The sequence below is a fragment of the Heptranchias perlo genome, chromosome 24 (genome assembly GCF_035084215.1).
Source record: "Heptranchias perlo isolate sHepPer1 chromosome 24, sHepPer1.hap1, whole genome shotgun sequence".
Classification (NCBI taxonomy): domain Eukaryota; kingdom Metazoa; phylum Chordata; class Chondrichthyes; order Hexanchiformes; family Hexanchidae; genus Heptranchias; species Heptranchias perlo.
Genome location: NC_090348.1, coordinates 31,172,060 through 31,191,719, shown reverse-complemented (window position 1 = coordinate 31,191,719; position 19,660 = coordinate 31,172,060). Strand labels below are relative to the sequence as shown.

Here is a 19,660-nt window from a genome sequence, read left to right as displayed (position 1 = left end):
GCATCATTCAGGCTAGTTTCTTGAAAAATGATAGTTATGTCACAAAACTAAAAATGGTCATGAAGGTATTTTGGCATAATTCTTTGGGGAAGAGTTCTCCCTAAATGTCCCAACCGAGACAAGAAACTTAGAATGTAATAAAGCTACTGTGTGTACTCTGGTTTGCTGGACCTGAGTTCATCAACACATTGCATCACTGGGTTTACCCCGAATACAACTTTTTCTCTCATCTCAACATGTAAAGTTAGACACGAGATGCAAGTGCTCATATATGGATGAAGCACTTTCTAATAACTTACTTTTATGCGTTGGATAGAGAACATCAAATCCTGGCAAGGGCATCACCACATCATGTATAGTATGTTTCTCTACATCAGATTCCTCAATTGGAACTGCTGTTACTGAAAATCAATAAAACAAGCAGCTTTTATTTCTTGGATATTAAACATTGATTCTTGATTCTAAGCATGATCTAGATAATTCTGTAAACCAACCAACACACCCAACAATTCATGCCTACAGTTGTGTGCCCACTTTCACATTGATGCAAATCAGTTTCAGGTGGAAACTTATGCAAAAAAGGTGACAGAATAATTTGGGGGATAGGTCAACAATCTGACTCCTGAGCCCACTAGAGCAAAAGATGCAAGACAAACTCCAGTAGGTAGTTTCACACTGCTTGGACTTCACACAGGATGTAGTATAAATCAAGCTTGTGGAAGCTGCAGTTTAAAAGTGCTCAGGCTTGCACAGTTGGGGATAAGTTCATAAACTGGTTCACTGACGTCCTTTAGGGAAGGAAACCCACCGTCCTTATCCAGTCTGACCAAATGTGACTCCAGTACCACACCAATGTGATTTAGCTTGTCCTAAAACAAGGAAGAAGCAGATACTGTGCTAGCACTCTCATAACATCAATTAGCTGTCTTGTTAGGTGGAACTCTGTGCTTACCTTCAAGTTTGTAGGCACACACAGCACTTCTGTCACTAACCTCACAGTGCAAGATGCAGTCAGCAGCATGACTCTTGGTTTCTAGTTGTGTATATTATACAGACCTGACATTGGTAGGTTTTAGTACCTGTGCAACACAAAAGGAATATCCCATTTACCTCCTTTCAGTACCAGATCTCCTGGCACGGCCTTAAGTCCATATTCCTCAATCCTTTTGCTCACTAAGTTATTCCACACATAGCTCTGGTAACTATGAATGTACATTAATCGATTATTTCTTGGAATCTGAAAATAATGGAATAGGTTAATCCAAGTGGATTTTTCAAATCGTATGCATCCACCACCTAAAAAAAGACATAAAAATCCAAAAGAATTTCAAGAGGCAAGAAAAGATTTTCCTCCAAGCTTTGAATTCATCATACAATTAATATTAAATTCATGTCCAAGGTCATTTATGACAAATACATTCAATCTCTTACACAGTTTAGTGCTGAATTTTTCAAGAAGGTAGTTTTACTGCAAATGATGAATGGCTTTCAATAAAGACATTAAGAAATCAATAGATCATGACTATTCCTTCAGAAGCTGGATAAAAATTAACTATATTAGTCTTTATTACCTATTAAAACATAGTAAAAGGATTCCATTTGAATTAAGTAGGTAATTGTGCAGGTATATGCTAAAACTTACGATACCAAACGCTGATACAATGTTCTTCATTCCATATTTTGCCAGGCCTCGCAGCAACTGTCCTTCTACACACCTTTTCACAGGAAGCTTTTTCAATGCAGCCTCAGGATCCTTGGTTTTAGCCCATTCTTCTCTGCATTTTACCAGATAACCTCTCTCTGCTGGCAGCAAGTCAGAAATAGCATGAAACATTTCTAAACTTTTCCAAGCAAACAGATAAACATTTGATAAACATTCATATTTGACAACATCGGATATGCATAAACATATGTAGTAATTCCTACCTCCAGGACGAGGCTTTAGGATTAGATCCATTACTTCACTCCATTTGTTATGCAGAATTGCTCTAAACAACATAACCAGTTATGACAATCAAAACACATGTCCAATATGATAAAACACAGCAACAAGTTGTCATCTGCCAGAAAATATTTGCAAATGAAAAAGAAACAGCACAAAATATTGAACATATGTATTTTGGTGGAGCTAAAACACTAAAATCATTTCCCCTCCCCCTCTTACACAGTAATGCAGGATGCCTTAAGCACTGTAGGATCAATAACAATGATTGATGCTGCCATCAGTGCTCGCCTAGTGTAATAGGAAGCCTAATTCAAAAGACTAAAGCACACAAGGTCCTGAATTTTCAAAAACACTGCAGAGAAGCTGAACCCATTAGCAACCCTGTGGAGTTACAATGGCCACATGGAAACTGAAAAGCTTTCATATGTATGACCCATATAAGCTCACCAGTAGAAGCCAAATTTCACCGATTGGATTCTGTAGCAATAGTCAAAAATTTATACTAATTTAGACCACCATGCTATCTGGTTTCCTCAAAACTGTAAACAATTTCACAACACCAAGTTATAGTCCAACAAATTTATTTTAAATTCCACAAGCTTTCGGAGGCTTCCTCCTTCCTCAGGTGAACGGTGTTACACCGTTCACCTGAGGAAGGAGGAAGCCTCCGAAAGCTTGTGGAATTTAAAATAAATTTGTTGGACTATAACTTGGTGTTGTGAAATTGTTTACAATTGTCAACCCCAGTCCATCACCGGCATCTCCACATCATTCCTCAAAACTAGCATGGTTGAGACACTTGGGCTGTCCATAGGATAAAGACGTGAAGAGAACGAGAAATGCATTTAATAATGTTTGAGAAGAGACCCACGTAAAATGCAGCCACACAGAATTCAGCCTTCCCATTGCAATGGTTCCCACAAAATAATTGAGTTGTTATTTAGCTGCAGAGACTATTCAAAAAGGAATCAAGCGCTTTAATGTGGCTTTTTAGAGAAACCAGATATTGACAACAGAAAAAAAAATTCTTTAAAAATGCTGGTGGATGCTCAAGTATCCAGGCAAATTCTGCAGCCACAATTGGAGTTTACAAATTGAGACTGTTGGACCATTTATATGAGGCACAGAAGCACCAAGGATCCTGTGCTTCCCTTACAAGAACAAAGTGCAGGAATAATGTTGTTTATCACGTACTGGTAATCAACGTTTTGGCTGAAATTGGATCCCAGTGTGGAACTGCACAAATTCCAGAAAGAACAACATTTTTCCTGTCGGCGTTGTCATTATCTGTTCAAGAGAGTGATAAGGGAGTGGCAACCTTTCGTCAGGACAGGTCAGAGAAGTGGAACAGTGTGGCTCATAAAATGTCCCCGAGGAGATCAACAGTGAATCCTCATCCTGGAAAGTGTTTGTGTTGGGAGGGGAGCAGAAGAGGGGATGAAGGGAAGCTGAAGGGCGAGAAGGGAGAAATAGATGGAGGTGATGTGGCAAGCAAGGGAAGGAGATTATAAAGGGGATATGCTAGTCAGGTTTTAGGTTCAATGGCAGCTTTCAAGATGCAAAGTGGGTCATCAGGTTGCACTTAATTGAGGCTGAGGCAACTCGTGAACGGGCAGCCGATGGCTTACTTAGAGATCAGGATTAGACTCTAAGTGGTAAGGCAGTATTAGTACAGTGTCACTACGGATTTCATCATCATGATCAGAGACGTCCAGTTTTTGGAAGTCTGAGGTGTCAGTCAGCCATGTAGCCTGGTGCTGGTTGGGTAGAGCTATCGCGCAGCCAAGGCCACTGAAGAACAGGAAGGCCGTGAATCAGTGGGTTGATACGGTCTGGCAGGAGGTCAGCCACAATATCAGCCGGCTCGAAGTGCGAGGTGATTGGGGGCAGCCATTACTTATGCAAATGGGACAAGAAAGATCGACAGAGAGAGAGAGATGGTTTGGAAAACTGGAAATGGGACAATGGCACTTTAAGAGAAAGGAAGCATCAAATTTTCTTTCTAACTTTACTTCTTACTTTACTTTTCCTTTACCAACATGGCTATCTCAGTTGAGCTTTCAAAACTTAGGCTGCACAATGCAATGCTCGGTAAGCACTGAGCTGGGAAAACAGCAGTTTAGTTTTCTAAGCACTCATTACACTTGGACTGTAGTTGGCAGATACATTATATGTGCAGTGATTTTCTGAAAACTGAAGTGCCAGTTTCCCAGCACAGCATTCAATGTTGGGAAACTGGTAACGAACAGATTGTATACAATAGACAGACAGAAACAAGCAAAATCCTTGGATAAAATGGCAGGTTTGCCTTTCCAATATTATGACTTGAAATACATCGAACATTTCAAGACCAAACTCAGTTCCACGCATAGGGTATCAAACTTTCGGTAGCAATACCTTCACTTAATATAAAATGAAAATAGTAACATTAATATTTCATGTTGCTTGGTTTAACCTTTCATTGATAAGTCAAAAGTTTGTGAAATAAATCCAGTAGTACACAGCTGCAATATTATACATCTTTTGGTGAATACAAGATTATTAGCTATTTTACAAATGTGAAAGATTTACCTTTGTTCATTAACATTTTTGTTTCTAACAGAGAAGGTTTCAGGTTCAGAGTTGGCTCAGTGGTAGCATTCTCAGCACCGAGGCAGAAGGTCATGGGTTCACGCCCCCCACCAGAGACTTGAGCACATAATCTAGGCTGACCCTTCAATGTTGCACTGAAGTGAGTGCTGCATTGTCAGAGGTGCCATTTTTTGGATGAGGCTCATTCATCTGTTCCAGTTGGACATAAAAAATCCCATAAAACTATTCTCCTGATTTCCTGGCCAACTTTTATCCCTCAACCAATACCACGAAGATAAATTATCTGGTCATTCATCTCACTATGCTTTGTGGAACCTTGCTGTACACATATTGGCTGCTGCTTTTACCTGCAACACTGGTTACACTTCAATAGTATTTAACTGACTGAAGCATTTTGGGACGTCCTGAGAAAGTAGAATCGCTATATAAATATAAGCTCTTTTTGCTTGCTTTCTTCGTCATTTTGTAAGGTTAATTAGCTTCAGTTGTCAAAAATGTGTTCACTTACAGCATATGACAGGGATCCAGTGTGTGGGGTTTGGTGTGTTTGTTTCATGTGTATCATTTTTATTTTCATTGGCAATTGTGAATGTACCACCTGAAATGTATAAACAATGACTCCGCCTCCCTCTCCACACCACCCCAATTGAGAGCTCTTCAGATAAAGAACTGACAGTCCTGAATAATTTATCCTGAAACAACTATGCTTAATTAGCCTTTGCTGTAAGAGCAGTGTGCTTTACTGCCCGGTTTTCATGATAATTAAGAAAAAGGTATAACTTACTTTCCTACTTGGTAAGTAGGAACTGCTGTTGTTCCAAATCTCTGCATTCCATAGTAGTTAATGAATCCAATGTCCCTGAGTGAAGTCATCGCTTGCTCTACCTGCTCATTTGATCCAGTGATATTCCTAAATACATTGCAAATAAAATTAGTATAATCAATAAAGTTGTCCACGTCTAGTTACAAAGATTAATGGGGACAATCTGTTTTTGCACAGAAAAGAGAGTTACATCATGCTAAAACCTAAACGTACCAGTTCCAACAGATCCTAATGGTTCACTTTGCCCTTTTAGCTGTTTTTCCACAACTCACCACACTAAGTCAGTTGTTTGTGCTTCCAAATAAACTAATGCTGAATGTGCCTCTCTCACCCCTCACTGATAAAGTTCAGTTTTCAGGTTTATGAGGTGCCTTTGTAAATATGCAAGTGTGGGACAAGCAACTATTCCTATAGGCAAACCTAGAACAATGAAACATTTTATATTTGCAGTTAAGACAGACTTCCAATTTGATAGCATTGTTTCTTGCCTCAAACACAGTAGTATTTATTAGTTGTAAGTCAAAACGAGTTAGTGAGGTTTTAGCTAAACAATGTCTATCAAATACTGTTCCAATATATGGATAGCCTTTAATAAAGAAAAACAGTAAATCTTTGGAGATTTGCATATTAAAAGCTGTCGATAGTCATACAATCTATTACTAATCAGTCTCTTTATCTTGAGTGTAGATTTCACTTTCTTTATCTTCCATCGTAACTTAAACCAATAAATTCAGTGTTTTCTCCTTCATGGGGAAAATACATAAAAACAGCCATGCGTCCATAGATCTGGGGTGGATTTGACAAAGAGGAAACAACCACGTGGAGGGTGGTCTCTAGCCTACACCTGTCACTTAGCATGCAGAAGGGGGAAGCCAGCCTACCATCAGCTGGTGATAAGTTAACTAAGTACTTATTCACTGAACTTGGAACATCTAGACCATCAAGGCGGCTGGCATATCGCATGACTTGGACTTTTTCGCTACGATGAAGCAGACCTCTGTCAACAAGTGCTGTGGGAATTTGTATTGTTTGAGACAACAGCTGCTGTAAAAAAGTTGCCTAGAAACCACTTGGGTGAACATGTGCTCTTGCATCCAGGGCTCAGAGCCTACCATACCTGGATTGCAGAGGTGCAAGCACCAGCTTCTAAAGCACTAAACCTTCAACTAGTGTAACTATTGTTTGATACGGAATTGTGTATGTCAATTGTGTGATCAGAAGGATATTAGGAATGTACTCACACATTTATGAATTGTGTTGCTCACCATACTGCACAAGAAGAGTTCATGATGCCTGCTCTCCACTTAGCTGTTGTGTGTTGTTTAAATGGAGGTGGCAGGGGAGGAAAGAAAAAGCTCTTTGTGTGGGTCAAGTTGGTTCCAGACGATGCACAGGACAATAGTAGACTCAATAATTAGATATCTAAGCTGAGCAATACCTCTACTATAGGGAGCTGCTAATGATTGACCAGCTGGTCTGTTTCATTGATGGTAGCTGGAAAGGTACACCTGTCATTGGGAAATCAGCTCCAGATAACCCTACAAACCAATACTCAAACAGATGGTAGTCAAAGTGCAACAAGCAGTAAGAGCGAAAGCATGGTTCTGGACACAGTATTGGACCATTACACGGAGCAATTAGGCAAGGATGCAATGTGAATGGGGGCACTGTTGAACCAAGTATTAACAAGAGTCAGGAGATGATACAGCAGGTTAGAGTCAGGAGATGATACAGCAGGTTAGAGTCAGAACATCTTACCAACAGTGAGCACAATATGGTGCAGTTTAGTGTTAGGCTTACAATGAAAAGAAAAAAAAAGCATAATTTTTACAACACCAGATTTTAAAGGGATGGGCTAAAGAAAATGGAATGGACAGCACTGTTAAAAGGGAACAAACATGAATCATGTTTAGAGATACTATATACAGAGCATAGAACAAATATATACCACAAGGGTGGGAGAGGTCAATAGGGAAAAGCAAACCAGATACGAAGCGCTCTGAATCGGAAGATGAGTGTCAAATGGCATTTAATGTAGATAAATGCAAGGTAATAAGACTAGGGAAGGGAAATAAAAAGTGGAAATACAAACTAAATGGTGCTAGGCTACAGGACACAACACAGGAGAAGGGTAATGCTGGATTACTCACTTAAACTAATAATGCAGTATGCAGCAGCAGTAAGGAAAGCTAAACAGATCTTGTACAGCCAGAGAGCTGGAGCAAAATTCCAGAAGCTGATAGTGAGTCTGTACAAGCCACTGGTATGGCCACACCTGGAGTACTGTGTACAATTCTGGTCGCCATACTACCGCAAGGATATCCAGATCAGAGTTGGTGCAGAAAAGGGCAACCAAACTGATGTCTAGCTATGAGATACGGTTGAAGAGCCTGGGATAATTTACTCTGGAAAGAAGGCTTGGTGAAGATATTATTCAAGATCCTTAAGGGAAAAGATAAATTGAATCCAGATATGTTCAGGACTGCCACAAATTCTAGAACCAGAAACACTTACACAAGCTTAGAAGAGTGAAGATGCACTAAAACTAACTACTTTACACAGATGCGTGAAAGAAACTGCCCAGGGAAGCAGCTACTTTGGAAAAATTTAAGGAAGAATTGGATAAATAATTTTAGGGAGTGGATGATTGAGGAACATTAGTTTCTGAGACCAGTCAGATCGATTGTAGTCTTTTCCCATCCTGTGTTTTCCTATGTTCCTGTGTAAGTTTACCAGTGCTCTATGCTGCCAATCTGCACAGCAATCATGAAGAAATTCACAACCAGATCATCTTACTTTCCTGTCTGAAGAAAATGTGACAGCAGAGGGACTACAAAAAGTGAGGGAATCTATAAAAGATTCACTATTATCCTGCTCAACATTTGGAATGGGAAGGACTTCCATGAAATACAGCTAATTTCTTCTGGAGTCCAATGAACATTGATTTACCATTACAGTTATAATAGATTTTTCTTATATTTCCTTAATAAGCTTACCTCAGAACAACTGTAAAATGATTTCCTTGCAATTCGCCCAACTTCAGGGGATATGTTTTATAACTGAAATTCCCTAGCTTGAAGTTCATCAAACATTTGTTCAGATGAGAAAGCCTCTGTGCTGTGATTCTGTAAGAAATTCAGGTATATAGCATCTATATGACATGGGAAATTAGATAATTCTGGTCAGTCTGTACAGATTCCTCCCAAAAAAACATGGCCAGGATACAAAGTTTGAGATTCCCATATCACTTGAAATGATATTAATATTGAAAACATACAGAAAGGTGACAAATTTGGACCTCAAAACATTTAAAATTGACAAGCTTTCACTAGGTAGAAATCACCAATTTTCAACTGAAACCCTGAATGAAGGAAGCACTCTGCTCCCTTGACTGGTAACCCACCAATATATCTTTAACTCTACAACGCAAGCTGCTTAATATTGATGTAGGTACAGCTAGCACCTTTTTATCAATGGCTGTGCTACTCAGTCATGGTGAAGGTCCCACACCCCTTTAATAGGATTAAAATATCACTACGGAAGGCAGCAAAATGGCCCAATGCATTGAGCACTGGCAATTCAAAGAGTCATACATTAAGGGCTCAATTTTTGGATATCCGAGCGAGTGCGTTCGTGGCGGGGGGCTCCGAAAACTGGGGATTCCCGGGGCGGGTCCGGAGCCCAGCTCTAACCCGCCCACTTCTGGGTTCCCCAATGACGCGCTTAGATGCGCGCGCAGCCCCCACATGTGGGACTCCCACCGCCAATTAAAGACGACGGGATCCCACTTAATTCAATTAATTTGTTACTTCAGGTCGTTAGGAGACCTGATTTGGAGGATATTTTAGGAGGGGTGGGATTTTCAGGTCAACTGAGTGTGTTTCCCGTACTGGGGGAAACACTCCCAGTTGAAATCGACGTGTTGCAACCACCAGCCTGTGGCAGCTGCAAAGGTCCATTTGACAGGTGGCGGGTGGTGGGGGGGGGGGGGAAATCCTCACTCATTGCAGGAGGCCAATCTGTCACTTTGGACAAAGTTTGGCCTCCACCACCCTCCCCCTAACACAAAAAATCACAAACTTGCAACCTCGACCCCGGTGTGCAGACACATTTACCTTGCGGACCCCCTCAAACGTACATCTTCCGGATGGGGGCCGCCATAGCTGCAGTCATGACCTCCTTGGAGGACGAACAGCATCACCAGCCTTGCCGGCCACGCCGTCCATCTCTGACACATGGAGCTCCACAACACAGTGCTGTGACACATCTATCTGCACAGCAGGAGGGAGGGCAACCGCAGAGAGAAATGCGTCGCAGAGGGCACTACCCTTGCCACAGGGTCTACAGACCGAGGCTCAGCTTCCTGGACCTCTCTGAGGAGCAGTGCACACGGAGGCTCAGAGTCACTCGACATGTAGTCGTGGACATCTGCAGCCTCCTTGATGCCGAGTTACTCCCGGCTGGCCCGAGCACCATCTTCTTACCTGTCCCTATCAAAGTCACCACTACCCTCCACAACTTCTCCTCCGCATCCTTCCAGGATGCCACCGGGGACATCGCCGGCGTCTCTCAGTTGTCTGCAAATACACCTGCACCCACCCTGCAGTGACACAATGGGTGGCATCTGGTGTGGGTCTTCATGGTGATCCTCAGGAAAGGGCATTATTGTACAAACCAGACAAGATTTGCAAAGACGTGGCAGTAGTGGTGATAACAAATTTTTATGTTTTTTTGCAAAACAAACAAAAGTAAATCAAAAACATGACATTTTGTCTTACACCCTTGTGCATCCCCTTTGTGCTCACAAAACCTTCGCCTTATGTTTACGGGAACCCCTACATGGTGCTACCCCTGTGGCTTCAGCAGAGGTAGTGGCAGGTTGCTCTTGTCCATGCCCTGACCGATGAGATGCTCTGCGCGGACGCCCTCTGGGTTTCGGTGCCCGTGAGAGCCCCTCCAAAGACTGCTCCGCCTGCACCTGTGAAGGGGCAGACTCGGCTACCTGGAGAGGGGGCAGCATTGCGGGTACTGGTTGAGAGGGGGGAAACGGGTGAGACGTGGAAGTGCTTTGAGTGGCGTCCCCACTTCCATGTCCCCTTTCACCATCATCCCTCTCGTGGCCCAGGCTCACATCACTCCTTCCACCCTGCTGGACGACAGTTTGGAGGACTTGTGTGAAGCCTTGGAAGGCCAGTTGTAAGGTATCTGTCAGCCTGTTTAAGACGGCAGAATGTTGCTCACCCTGAATCCAAACGGCCGTTGTCAGGGCCTGAATGGACTCATCGTTGAGCCGTGCTTGAAGCTCGATGGAGGGTGGCCTTTCCTCCATTGCAGACATTCCTGCACCTACCCGCGACACTATCTCAGAGATGCCTTCACGTCCCTGTGACAGTATCTCGGAGATACCCTCCTGTACCTGTGCCACCATTCCATTCATGCAGGAGTTGGACTCCTCCATCCTCTGCACGATTGTGGACAGTGCGCGTGGCAACTGTTCCAGTACCTCGGCAATGTGCTGCTGGCCCTCCTCGATGACTCTCCTTTTCATGGCTGGTCCCGAGGGTTCAGCATCTGGGTCCAGCTGAACAGAGCCTGGAGTAGAGTGCTCCCACCGACGCGGACTCTCCACGGCTGCCCCTGCCACCAGGGTCTGCTCGTGCTCACATGTGCATGGTGACTCACCATGTGCAAGCCCAACTAAGTGAGGACGGGGACCCACTGAGGTGTGTGTATCTGCGCTGGTGGATGGCTAGCTCAGATGTGACGATGCACCCTCAGGGGCCGGCAGGTCCTCTGAGGAATCGCCCTCCGCCGTCACGGCGCTCGCAGATGGCCCTGCAAGAGAACAGAAAGCAATATTAAGCATGTGGACAGATGTTGAGGTGCTGCAGATGCCAAGTGATGCTAAGATAATTTGCTATCATGCTAGATTTCTGTCACCAGCCTCTTGTGCGCTCCCAGTCTCGGCGTCCGCCACGGACAGGCACTCCAGCGTGCGGCTTATTTCGAATGCCTGCTGCTCCGCGTCTGTTAAGACCACCTGGTCTGGCTGGCGCTCTCCGGTCCTTGTCTCTCCCGGGCATTCTGGCATCTCTTTTCCTATCAAGGCAAAACACAGAGGCGTGATTGAGTGATGGTTGCATGGTGACCCGCTGCATGAATTGGTGTGGGTGGGGGTGAGCATGAGGGAGATGCATGGGAGGATGCTTGTGAGACATAGCCATGAGATTGTATGAGGATTGGGTTGCGTGGTAGTGTTTGAATGGGAACTGGGGCGGTGAGTAAGTGCAGGCAAGGTGAGGATGATGGTTGAGTGGATGTGAGGAGTGATGCGAGAGCATTGCGGAGGCAGTGCAGGAGTTGTGTGGTGTTGGAGGTGATGTGGAAGATGGAGTGTGGGAGAATGCGTAAGTATACTCACTTTGGCTGACCTGGTTACGTCATTAAAGCACTTCCTGCACTGGACCCAGGTTCGGCACACATTGCCACTGCTGCTGACCTCCTCGGCCACCTCCAGCCAGGCCTTCTTGGTGGCGGAGGGAGGCCACCTCCTCCCATCCGATGGAAAGAAAATTTCCCTCCTCCTCACCCCATCGAGCAGCACCTGGAGTGAGGAGTCAGAGAACCTTGGAGCAGCTTTGCCTCTGGCCTGCTCCATGATCCAAAATTGGTTCTTTGCTGCAGGAGGAGCAATGGAGGACTGCCCCTTTAAATAGGGCTCCTCCTGCTGACGGCCTGTGATGCGGGTGCGCAGTGCGCCCGCTGCGCGGGTCTGGAACGGGAAACCCGGAAGCACGCGAAAGTACCTTCAATTAGGCTGCGATCGCTTGCAGGGCACCCCGAATTCACTGGCCGTGTTACCCACGCGCCCAGACGACCCCCTGCTGCCAACCCACCTCCCTCCTAATATCGGGCCCTAAATGTCTCAATGGTGTCAGTCTAATTCAACTGCAATGCCTAGAGGAAAAGTATAACCATATCGTGGAGAAGCCCCCAAAGTTATTACTGGCTTGCAACAAGAGCATTCTACTTTAGTGTTTGGGAGCAACAGTCCGTTGATTATACCGGTTGATTATGTTGTTGGACTTGTCTACAACTTGTACATTCTACTTGAAATCATGGTTTCTGCCATTCAAAGTAGCGTTCATCATTTGTGGAGAAGTTTGTGGGTCTGTATCTTTTCCACCCTATTGCCTGCAGCAACCCAGAAAGGGTGAAAAATGTAGAGAGAAAAAAATTAATCAAGGTGGCCAGAAAGGTTTTGCTCCAATAGCTTAATACATATTACTTGTCTGACAATACTTACTTTACGACTGCAATTTCTTGTACTGTTATAGCCCTTTTATCTTTGGTCCCCATGTATGAAAATATGTTTGGTTTGACTCTGCAGAAACATTAAAGAGAAAAATATTTTTAAAAATATTGTTACAGAAAGATTTAAAAGGTTACATTATATTGGGGAAAAAAATGTTCAGCTTTGTAAATGCATAACTCTGGATCGAAATAGACTTGGATCTATTAAAAATGCCTCCATGTTTCCTGGCAAAGAAGGATACTAGCAACCTAGACCTGCTTCAAGCCAGTACTTCTGGCTTCAGCTTGATTTAAATACAGTAGTCCCAACAAAGCATGTGAAAGGACTAGTTCGCAACCTGTAAGCATGGTTCCAGAATCCTTTCCTAGAACTCCCAAGTAGGCAGCTCTACTCCTGGAGCTAGAAGTTAATTTAGATAGTGACCCATAAAGATAAGGCACCAAGGGCATGGACTTAATAGTCACAAATTATTCCACTAACTATGGTTTCACTGCAGTGCAAATCATTGAGAGGCTTGTTGGTTCTCAAAAAAAATACATTTATTGCTAATTAAGAATCTGGTGATAGATCGCCAGATTCTTTTGAGCTTATGTAATCAAATACAGAAGTTGCACACATGCGTATATATAAAAGAAACAGTATGTGGGCCACATATTTTATTGAAAACTGTCATGCGAGTCTTTCTGCTATATGCAAACTTATTATACTATCTGTAGTACCAGTTATGCCTGTAGGAGGCAATATGATTTTCAATGTTAAGGGTGTCACATCTTGCCTGTCACGCACTGAGCCAGCCTCGCTTCCCACACAGCAGCAGTGAATATAATAGGAGGGTTATAAATATTATTAGCACTTGTTCCTTCAAAGCTTTGTTGGGATGTACATCATTTGCTGTTTTAAAAATGAAACTTTCAGGTGGCTATTTAACGTAGACATGGGTTAACTCTCAAAGTTGCTGCTGGCGTCAAATAATGATGCGTAACTGTCAGCAAAGCTGAAGTACAATAGGGAGTGCCACCGCGGTCAGGAGGGTATAATCACAAAGCCACTGACATCCACATGCATGCCCTGTGCGCCGCCTCTATACACACACACACACACACACACACACACACACACAGACACAGACACACAGAGTCAAGACCAAGGGGTCAATTTTCGGATGGGGGGCTCCCCGGAGTGGGTCCGGAGTCCGGCTCCAACCCACCCACTTCCTGGTTCCCCAATGACGCGAAACGGTGCGCACGCAGCCCCCGCATGCGGGACTCCCACCGGCAATCAAAGCCGGCAGGATCCCACTTAAGATCATTATCTGGGTACTTGAGGTCGTTTAAAGACCTCATCAGTTGGAAATTTTAGGAGGATTCGGATTTTGGACTACCCAGAGCGTGTTTCCCATGCTGGGGGAAACACTCCCTGTTTAAACAGACGTGTTGCAGCCAGCAGCAGCTGCAAAGGTCCATTTAACAGGTGCGGGGTAAACCCTCATTCATTGCAGCAGAGCACTCTGTCACCTCAGACAAAGTTTTGCCTGCCACACCGTTGTCTCCACACTCCAAATTATTAAATCAGACGCAAAACTCTACTGTCCAAACACATTTACCTACTTTGTGGACCCCCCTCACACTGTCAGGATGGGGGGGGGGGGGGGGTCCATTGCTGCATTCATCACTCCATTGGAGGACGAGCAACATCACCAGCCTCGCCAGGCACGCCGTCCATCTCCACCACGTGGAGCTACACAACACAGTGCTGCACAACAGGCACCTGCACAAAGTAGTCGTGCAACTACATATACATCCACTGTAGGGTGACCCAATGGGTGGCATCAAGGGTGTTCATGGAGAACCTCATGAAAGGGCATTATTGCACAAGTCAGTCAAGAATGGCCAAGACGTGGCAGTAGTGGTGGCAATATAATATGTAATGTGAGTTGGTCAGAAAACAAAGTAAAAGCCATGACAAACCCTCACAAACACCCCTGTGCATCCCCTTCATGCACACGACACGTTTGCCGTATACTTCCTACTACACATACGTGATGCATGCCCTGTGGCTGCTGCACAGGCAGTGGCAGGTTGAGTGAGGCTGACCGTGAAAGAGATGCATCAGAGGGTGAGTATGAGATAGAGCCATGAGATTGTATGAGGATTGGGTTGAGTAGTAGTGGTGGGATGAGTACTGGGGAGGTGAGTAAGTGCAGGTAAGATGAGGATGAGCTTTGAGTGGGTGTGAGGAGTGATGCGATAGAGTAGTGTTGGCAGTGCAGAAGCAGATGTGGGGTGGGGGCGGTGATGTGGCAGATGGAGTGTAGGGGAATGAGTAAGTGTACTCACTTCGGCTGACCTACTTAGGTCATTGCAGCGCCTCCTGCACTGAATGCAGGTGCGTGATATGTTGGTGGTGCTGGTGACCTCCTCCGCCACCTCGACCCAGGCCTTCGTGGTGGCAGAGGCAGGCCACTTCCTCCTGTCCGCCGAGGAGAAGATCTCTGTCCTCCCCCTCCTCCTCACCCCATCCAGTAGGACCTGGAGTGAAGCATCATTAAACCTGGGAGCAGCCTTCCCCCTGGGCTGCTCCATGCTGTAATTTTGGCTCGTTTCTGCAGCATCAGTCAGTGGAGGACTGCCCTTTTAAACAGGGCTCCTCCAGCTGACAGCCTATAATGTGGGTGCGCGGTCCGCCCGCTGCGCAGCTTTCCAGCGCAAAACCCGGAAGCCAAGGTAAGCGGCTTCAATTCATTTACGATCATGTGGGGAACCCACCGATTTTACTGGGTGGGTTACCCACGCGCCCAGTCGATCCCCTGCTGGCAACCCGCCTCCCTCCTAATATCGGGCCCCAAGTGTATTCTTTGCCTGGCTCCCCTTTCATCCCCTCAGTACATCTGCCGCTACTGAGCTAATTTTCCTGCCTTCCCCTTGACCTGTTGTCCTGCCCCCATCTTCATTTGTCCTCCTCCTTTCCACTCCCTTCCTTCCCCTCTTTCTCTGCCTCCTTCCCAGTCTCTAACCCTCCTCCCCGCTCCCATCTGTCTCCTCCTGCATCCTATTCCAGATTCCTCCGTCCCTCACCTTGCTCCAATTAACCCCCAAACTGTAAGCCTACTTGACCTGAATAATGCACCTCATCTCCATAGAAAAAATACAGCACAGAAGGGGGCCATTCGGCCCGTCGTGTCTGCGCCGGCTCGAAGAACAACCAGGTGCCCATTCTAATCCCACTTTCCAGCACCTGGTCCATAGCCCTGCAGCTTACAGCACTTTAGGTGCAGGTCCAGGTCCAGGTCCAGGTCCAGGTACTTTTTAAAAAAGAGTTGTGGGTCCCTGCCTCTACCACCAATTTGGGCAGCGAATTCCATACACCCACCACCCTCTGGGTAAAAAGGTTTTTCCTCATGTCCCCTCTAATCCTTCCGCCAATCAGCTTAAATCTATGTCCTCTAGTTCTTGAACTCTCCGCTAGGGGAAACAGGTACTTCCTGTCTACTCTATCTGGGTCCTTCATAATTTTGTACACCTCAATCAAGTCACCCCTCAGCCTCCTCTGCTCCAAGGAAAACAACCCCAGCCTATCCAATCTCTCCTCGTAGCTGCAATTTTCAAGCCTGGCAACATTTTTGCAAATCTTCTCTGCACTCTCTCCAGAGCAATTACGTCCTTCCTGTAATGTGGTGACCAGAACTGTGCACAATACTCCAGCTGTCTCAACTCCCCGTGTACAATGCGGAGATCAACTAATAATATATTTTGTGTATATGTATTTAATCTATCTTAATTCATACACACGGAAAGCAGAACTGCAAAATGCTTCAGCAATATGTAGAAACCTTTGCTGTAAATGAAAGATATGTAATAACAGCCAACTCAACATACCTCAGAAATTTAGAAAGCACATTAATAGCATCCATTGTATCTTTATTTTCCTTATATAGCACAAAATGGCAGTAGCTCCCCCTGCTTTTGGGCCACGAGTGCTTTCTTGGATCTTTGAAAATAAAACAATTCATTAAGCCAAAAAGAAACATCCTTGGAAAAATATACATTTCTTCCTCCCCTCAGTTACCATTTTCCTCAAGAGTAGTTTGCATGTCACATAAAAACAATAATCAAGTAATAAAGACTGCGTAAAGAAGCAAAACAGAAGTTGATCTGTTTCTCAAATTCAATTTGCAATCTGTAACTAAAAGCAAACTACAATAAGTAACCACTGGATTTAGGGAGTTCACTAAATATGGTCATATCTCATCTGCAGGGGCACTGAGTTACAGTGACTGAAGTCAAATTCTGCTATTAGTCCATGGATTCCAGACCTTGTACACTCAGTCTTGGGGATTGAATTCTGCGATTTGTTCCATTTTCCCATGAATCAGCAGCCTTGCGAATCAGTCATTCAAGTGCTTTCTGTTAAGTCGTTATAGTTAGTAAAATGGGCCTAAGTAAAATTTACCTGCATGTCATTACATTATTGTTTCTAAACTCTTAAATCCAGCTCAAAACTGATCTTTTTAAAAATGAAGATTTTCAAATGAACAGTAGGAAACAAAATAAATTTTAAAAATGCTAAATGCAGTATTAATTCTTTCATAGCCATAGCGTAATAATGAATGGAAAGATATAAAATCTCACAGCAAATAAGGTTTCCATTTGGTTTAACAGGGGCAGTTCACTATATGTACTGTAATATTCAATAGCATGTTTTTATTGCAACAAAAATTGTGATAAATCAGTTGCTCAACTACAACATTTCCTACAGTTTATCTAGAACAAACCTAGTTTTCAGTCCACACTGTAACCTTTTCTTTTGCTTATACATTTACTATGTTAAAGGCGCTATATAAATGCAAGTTGTTGTTGTTGTATAGTGGCAATATCTGCATAATGTCATCTTGGATCAGTTGGCAGCACCCTTGCCTGAATCAGAAGATTATTGGTTCAAATCCCACTCCAGGACTTGAACTGACACTCCAGTACTGTACTGAGGCAATGCTGCATTGTCAGAGGTACCATTCTTTGGATGAGATATTGAATCAAGGCCCCGCCTGCCCATTCCAGTGGTTCAGGTGGACGTTAAGAGCAGGGAGTTCCTCCAGTGTCCTAGCCAAATTGCCTCCCTCAACCACCACCACAAAAGATTATTTTGTCATTCATCTCACTGCTGTTTAGCTGCCATGTTTGCCTACATAACATCCTCTGCAATTGAAATTAATGTGATAAAGTATTATATTGTGTTTTAATGGGGTGCATGTTAAGTAAGGCAATTCAATTTTTTTTTTAAAGTACAAACTATATCTGATCCATGGAACTTCATGCAATTTGCTAAAGATTTTGTATGCAATCAGAAAATTAAAACAGAACACACATACAGAAGTCAACATTTTCAAACCCATCATCATTAAAAATCCGACATGTTTGCACTCAGTCTTGGCTATATTTTCCTTCCACTAAAGGTAAAAGGTCATTTAAACCATCAGTTTAATCTTTTTGACGGAATTCACTTGTGACAAACACTGTTAAATTTTCATCTTGCAATCCAACAAAAATCTGTTAAGGAAATCACCAAGTACAATATGGCTGAAGATTAATTTTCCAGTGAATTATATAAACATTCCTTAAACATACTGGTCACTCACAAAGTGGGATATAGAACTGGTTTTGTGTTCCTTAATAATAGATTGTAATTTAACTCGACAGTACCACAAACATTCATCAAGTTCCAGTTCAGCAGTTTTCAAATGAGTGTTGTATTACCTCCCATATGACAAACAAGAGTTGTACCTTAGCAACCAATTGTTAAATTTACATTAAGTCAATACACACCTAAAGACAGATATTTCTCAGCAAAATTAGATCAAACGGTCAATACGGTTTAAGGATTTTGCAACACAAACAATCCACCAAAATATATTACAAACGTAGTCAAATAGGCATCGTTTCACAAATTATTCTGCAAAATACTGATGATTATTTATGGGGGAATTTCTCAAAATGTTTTTTTTTAAATGGATCAACCATATAACATAGTGCTTTTAATTAACAGCTTCATAGAATAATCTTCAGGTAAGCTGCATATAATGGCCGACATTTCTTTTCAGTGGAATGAAACATATCTTACCTGTTGCTTTGACCTCTGTCCAACCATTGAAAAGCATAAGAAGTATAAACAGAACATTATTTAATTTGTAGAACAATATCCTAGTGTGGGTGTATTGCAGGTGGCCATGCAAGAACTGCAGCTATGAATGTGCAAAATATGTGAAGTAGGGAAGTCATCAAGCAGTCCAAGTACTGCAATTCAGTCCCTCCCCCAAGTTAACTTAGCCCACTATTCAACCGTAAGATCGTAATATCAGTCAGATATCAATCTGTCCCTCTCTCAGACATGCACACCAGACTATTACTTAGTTCCATAGTTTAATTAACTTGCACAAGTTTTTCAAATATAATGTACAACAGTATACAATGAGTGGAGGACAACTATTATACTCTTACAGAAAAGACTGAACATACAGGATCAAAAATTTCAATGCATCATTTCCCCTTTGTCGAATCAGTCATTTCCTTTGTTATATGCAAAAACCTTTGTACGAGTAAAAGCTCTGTGGAAAATGTGATGCTAAGTCTTAGGAAAAATATTCATTCTGTATCGTGCTGTTTTGACTCCCAAAAGCAACATACAAGAAAAAAAATTCTTAACTTTTTTCCAGCTCTCATAAATCTCTACTGTCTTGGTTGAAGCCCAAAAATACAATAGTCAACTTGTTGGCTTAATAATCGGCAACTTGCTGCAAAAGATTAATGCTTTTTTTCCTACTAGAACATGAAAAAAACATGTCTTCTATGAAAAGCTTGAGCCCACTTGCTAAAGAATAAGCTCCTTTTGGTATCTATGTACATGCCCAATTGTACTACAATATATTAATCTCAATGTCACACTCACGTTTCAAAATTAACAAATGGAAATACTTTAACCCAATGTTCACATC

At 43.2% G+C, this 19,660-nt stretch overlaps 1 protein-coding gene across 3 annotated transcripts in view; it reads right to left on the bottom strand.

Annotated features, from left to right (window-relative positions):
• Positions 1 to 19,660, bottom strand: part of pus7 (pseudouridine synthase 7) — a 65,154-nt gene that overhangs the window by 12,084 nt on the left and 33,410 nt on the right. For 2 of the 3 annotated variants that reach the window (XM_068005016.1, XM_068005015.1), the window contains exons 6-13: positions 16,551 to 16,662; positions 12,667 to 12,744; positions 8,357 to 8,485; positions 5,322 to 5,447; positions 1,927 to 1,988; positions 1,643 to 1,803; positions 1,111 to 1,237; positions 300 to 401 (exon numbers count right to left, since the gene is read on the bottom strand). In XM_068005016.1, coding sequence (XP_067861117.1) covers positions 300 to 401; positions 1,111 to 1,237; positions 1,643 to 1,803; positions 1,927 to 1,988; positions 5,322 to 5,447; positions 8,357 to 8,485; positions 12,667 to 12,744; positions 16,551 to 16,662 — 897 coding nt within the window. The remainder of the gene's footprint in view (positions 1 to 299; positions 402 to 1,110; positions 1,238 to 1,642; positions 1,804 to 1,926; positions 1,989 to 5,321; positions 5,448 to 8,356; positions 8,486 to 12,666; positions 12,745 to 16,550; positions 16,663 to 19,660) is intronic. The other variant, XM_068005017.1, reaches the window with a different exon arrangement.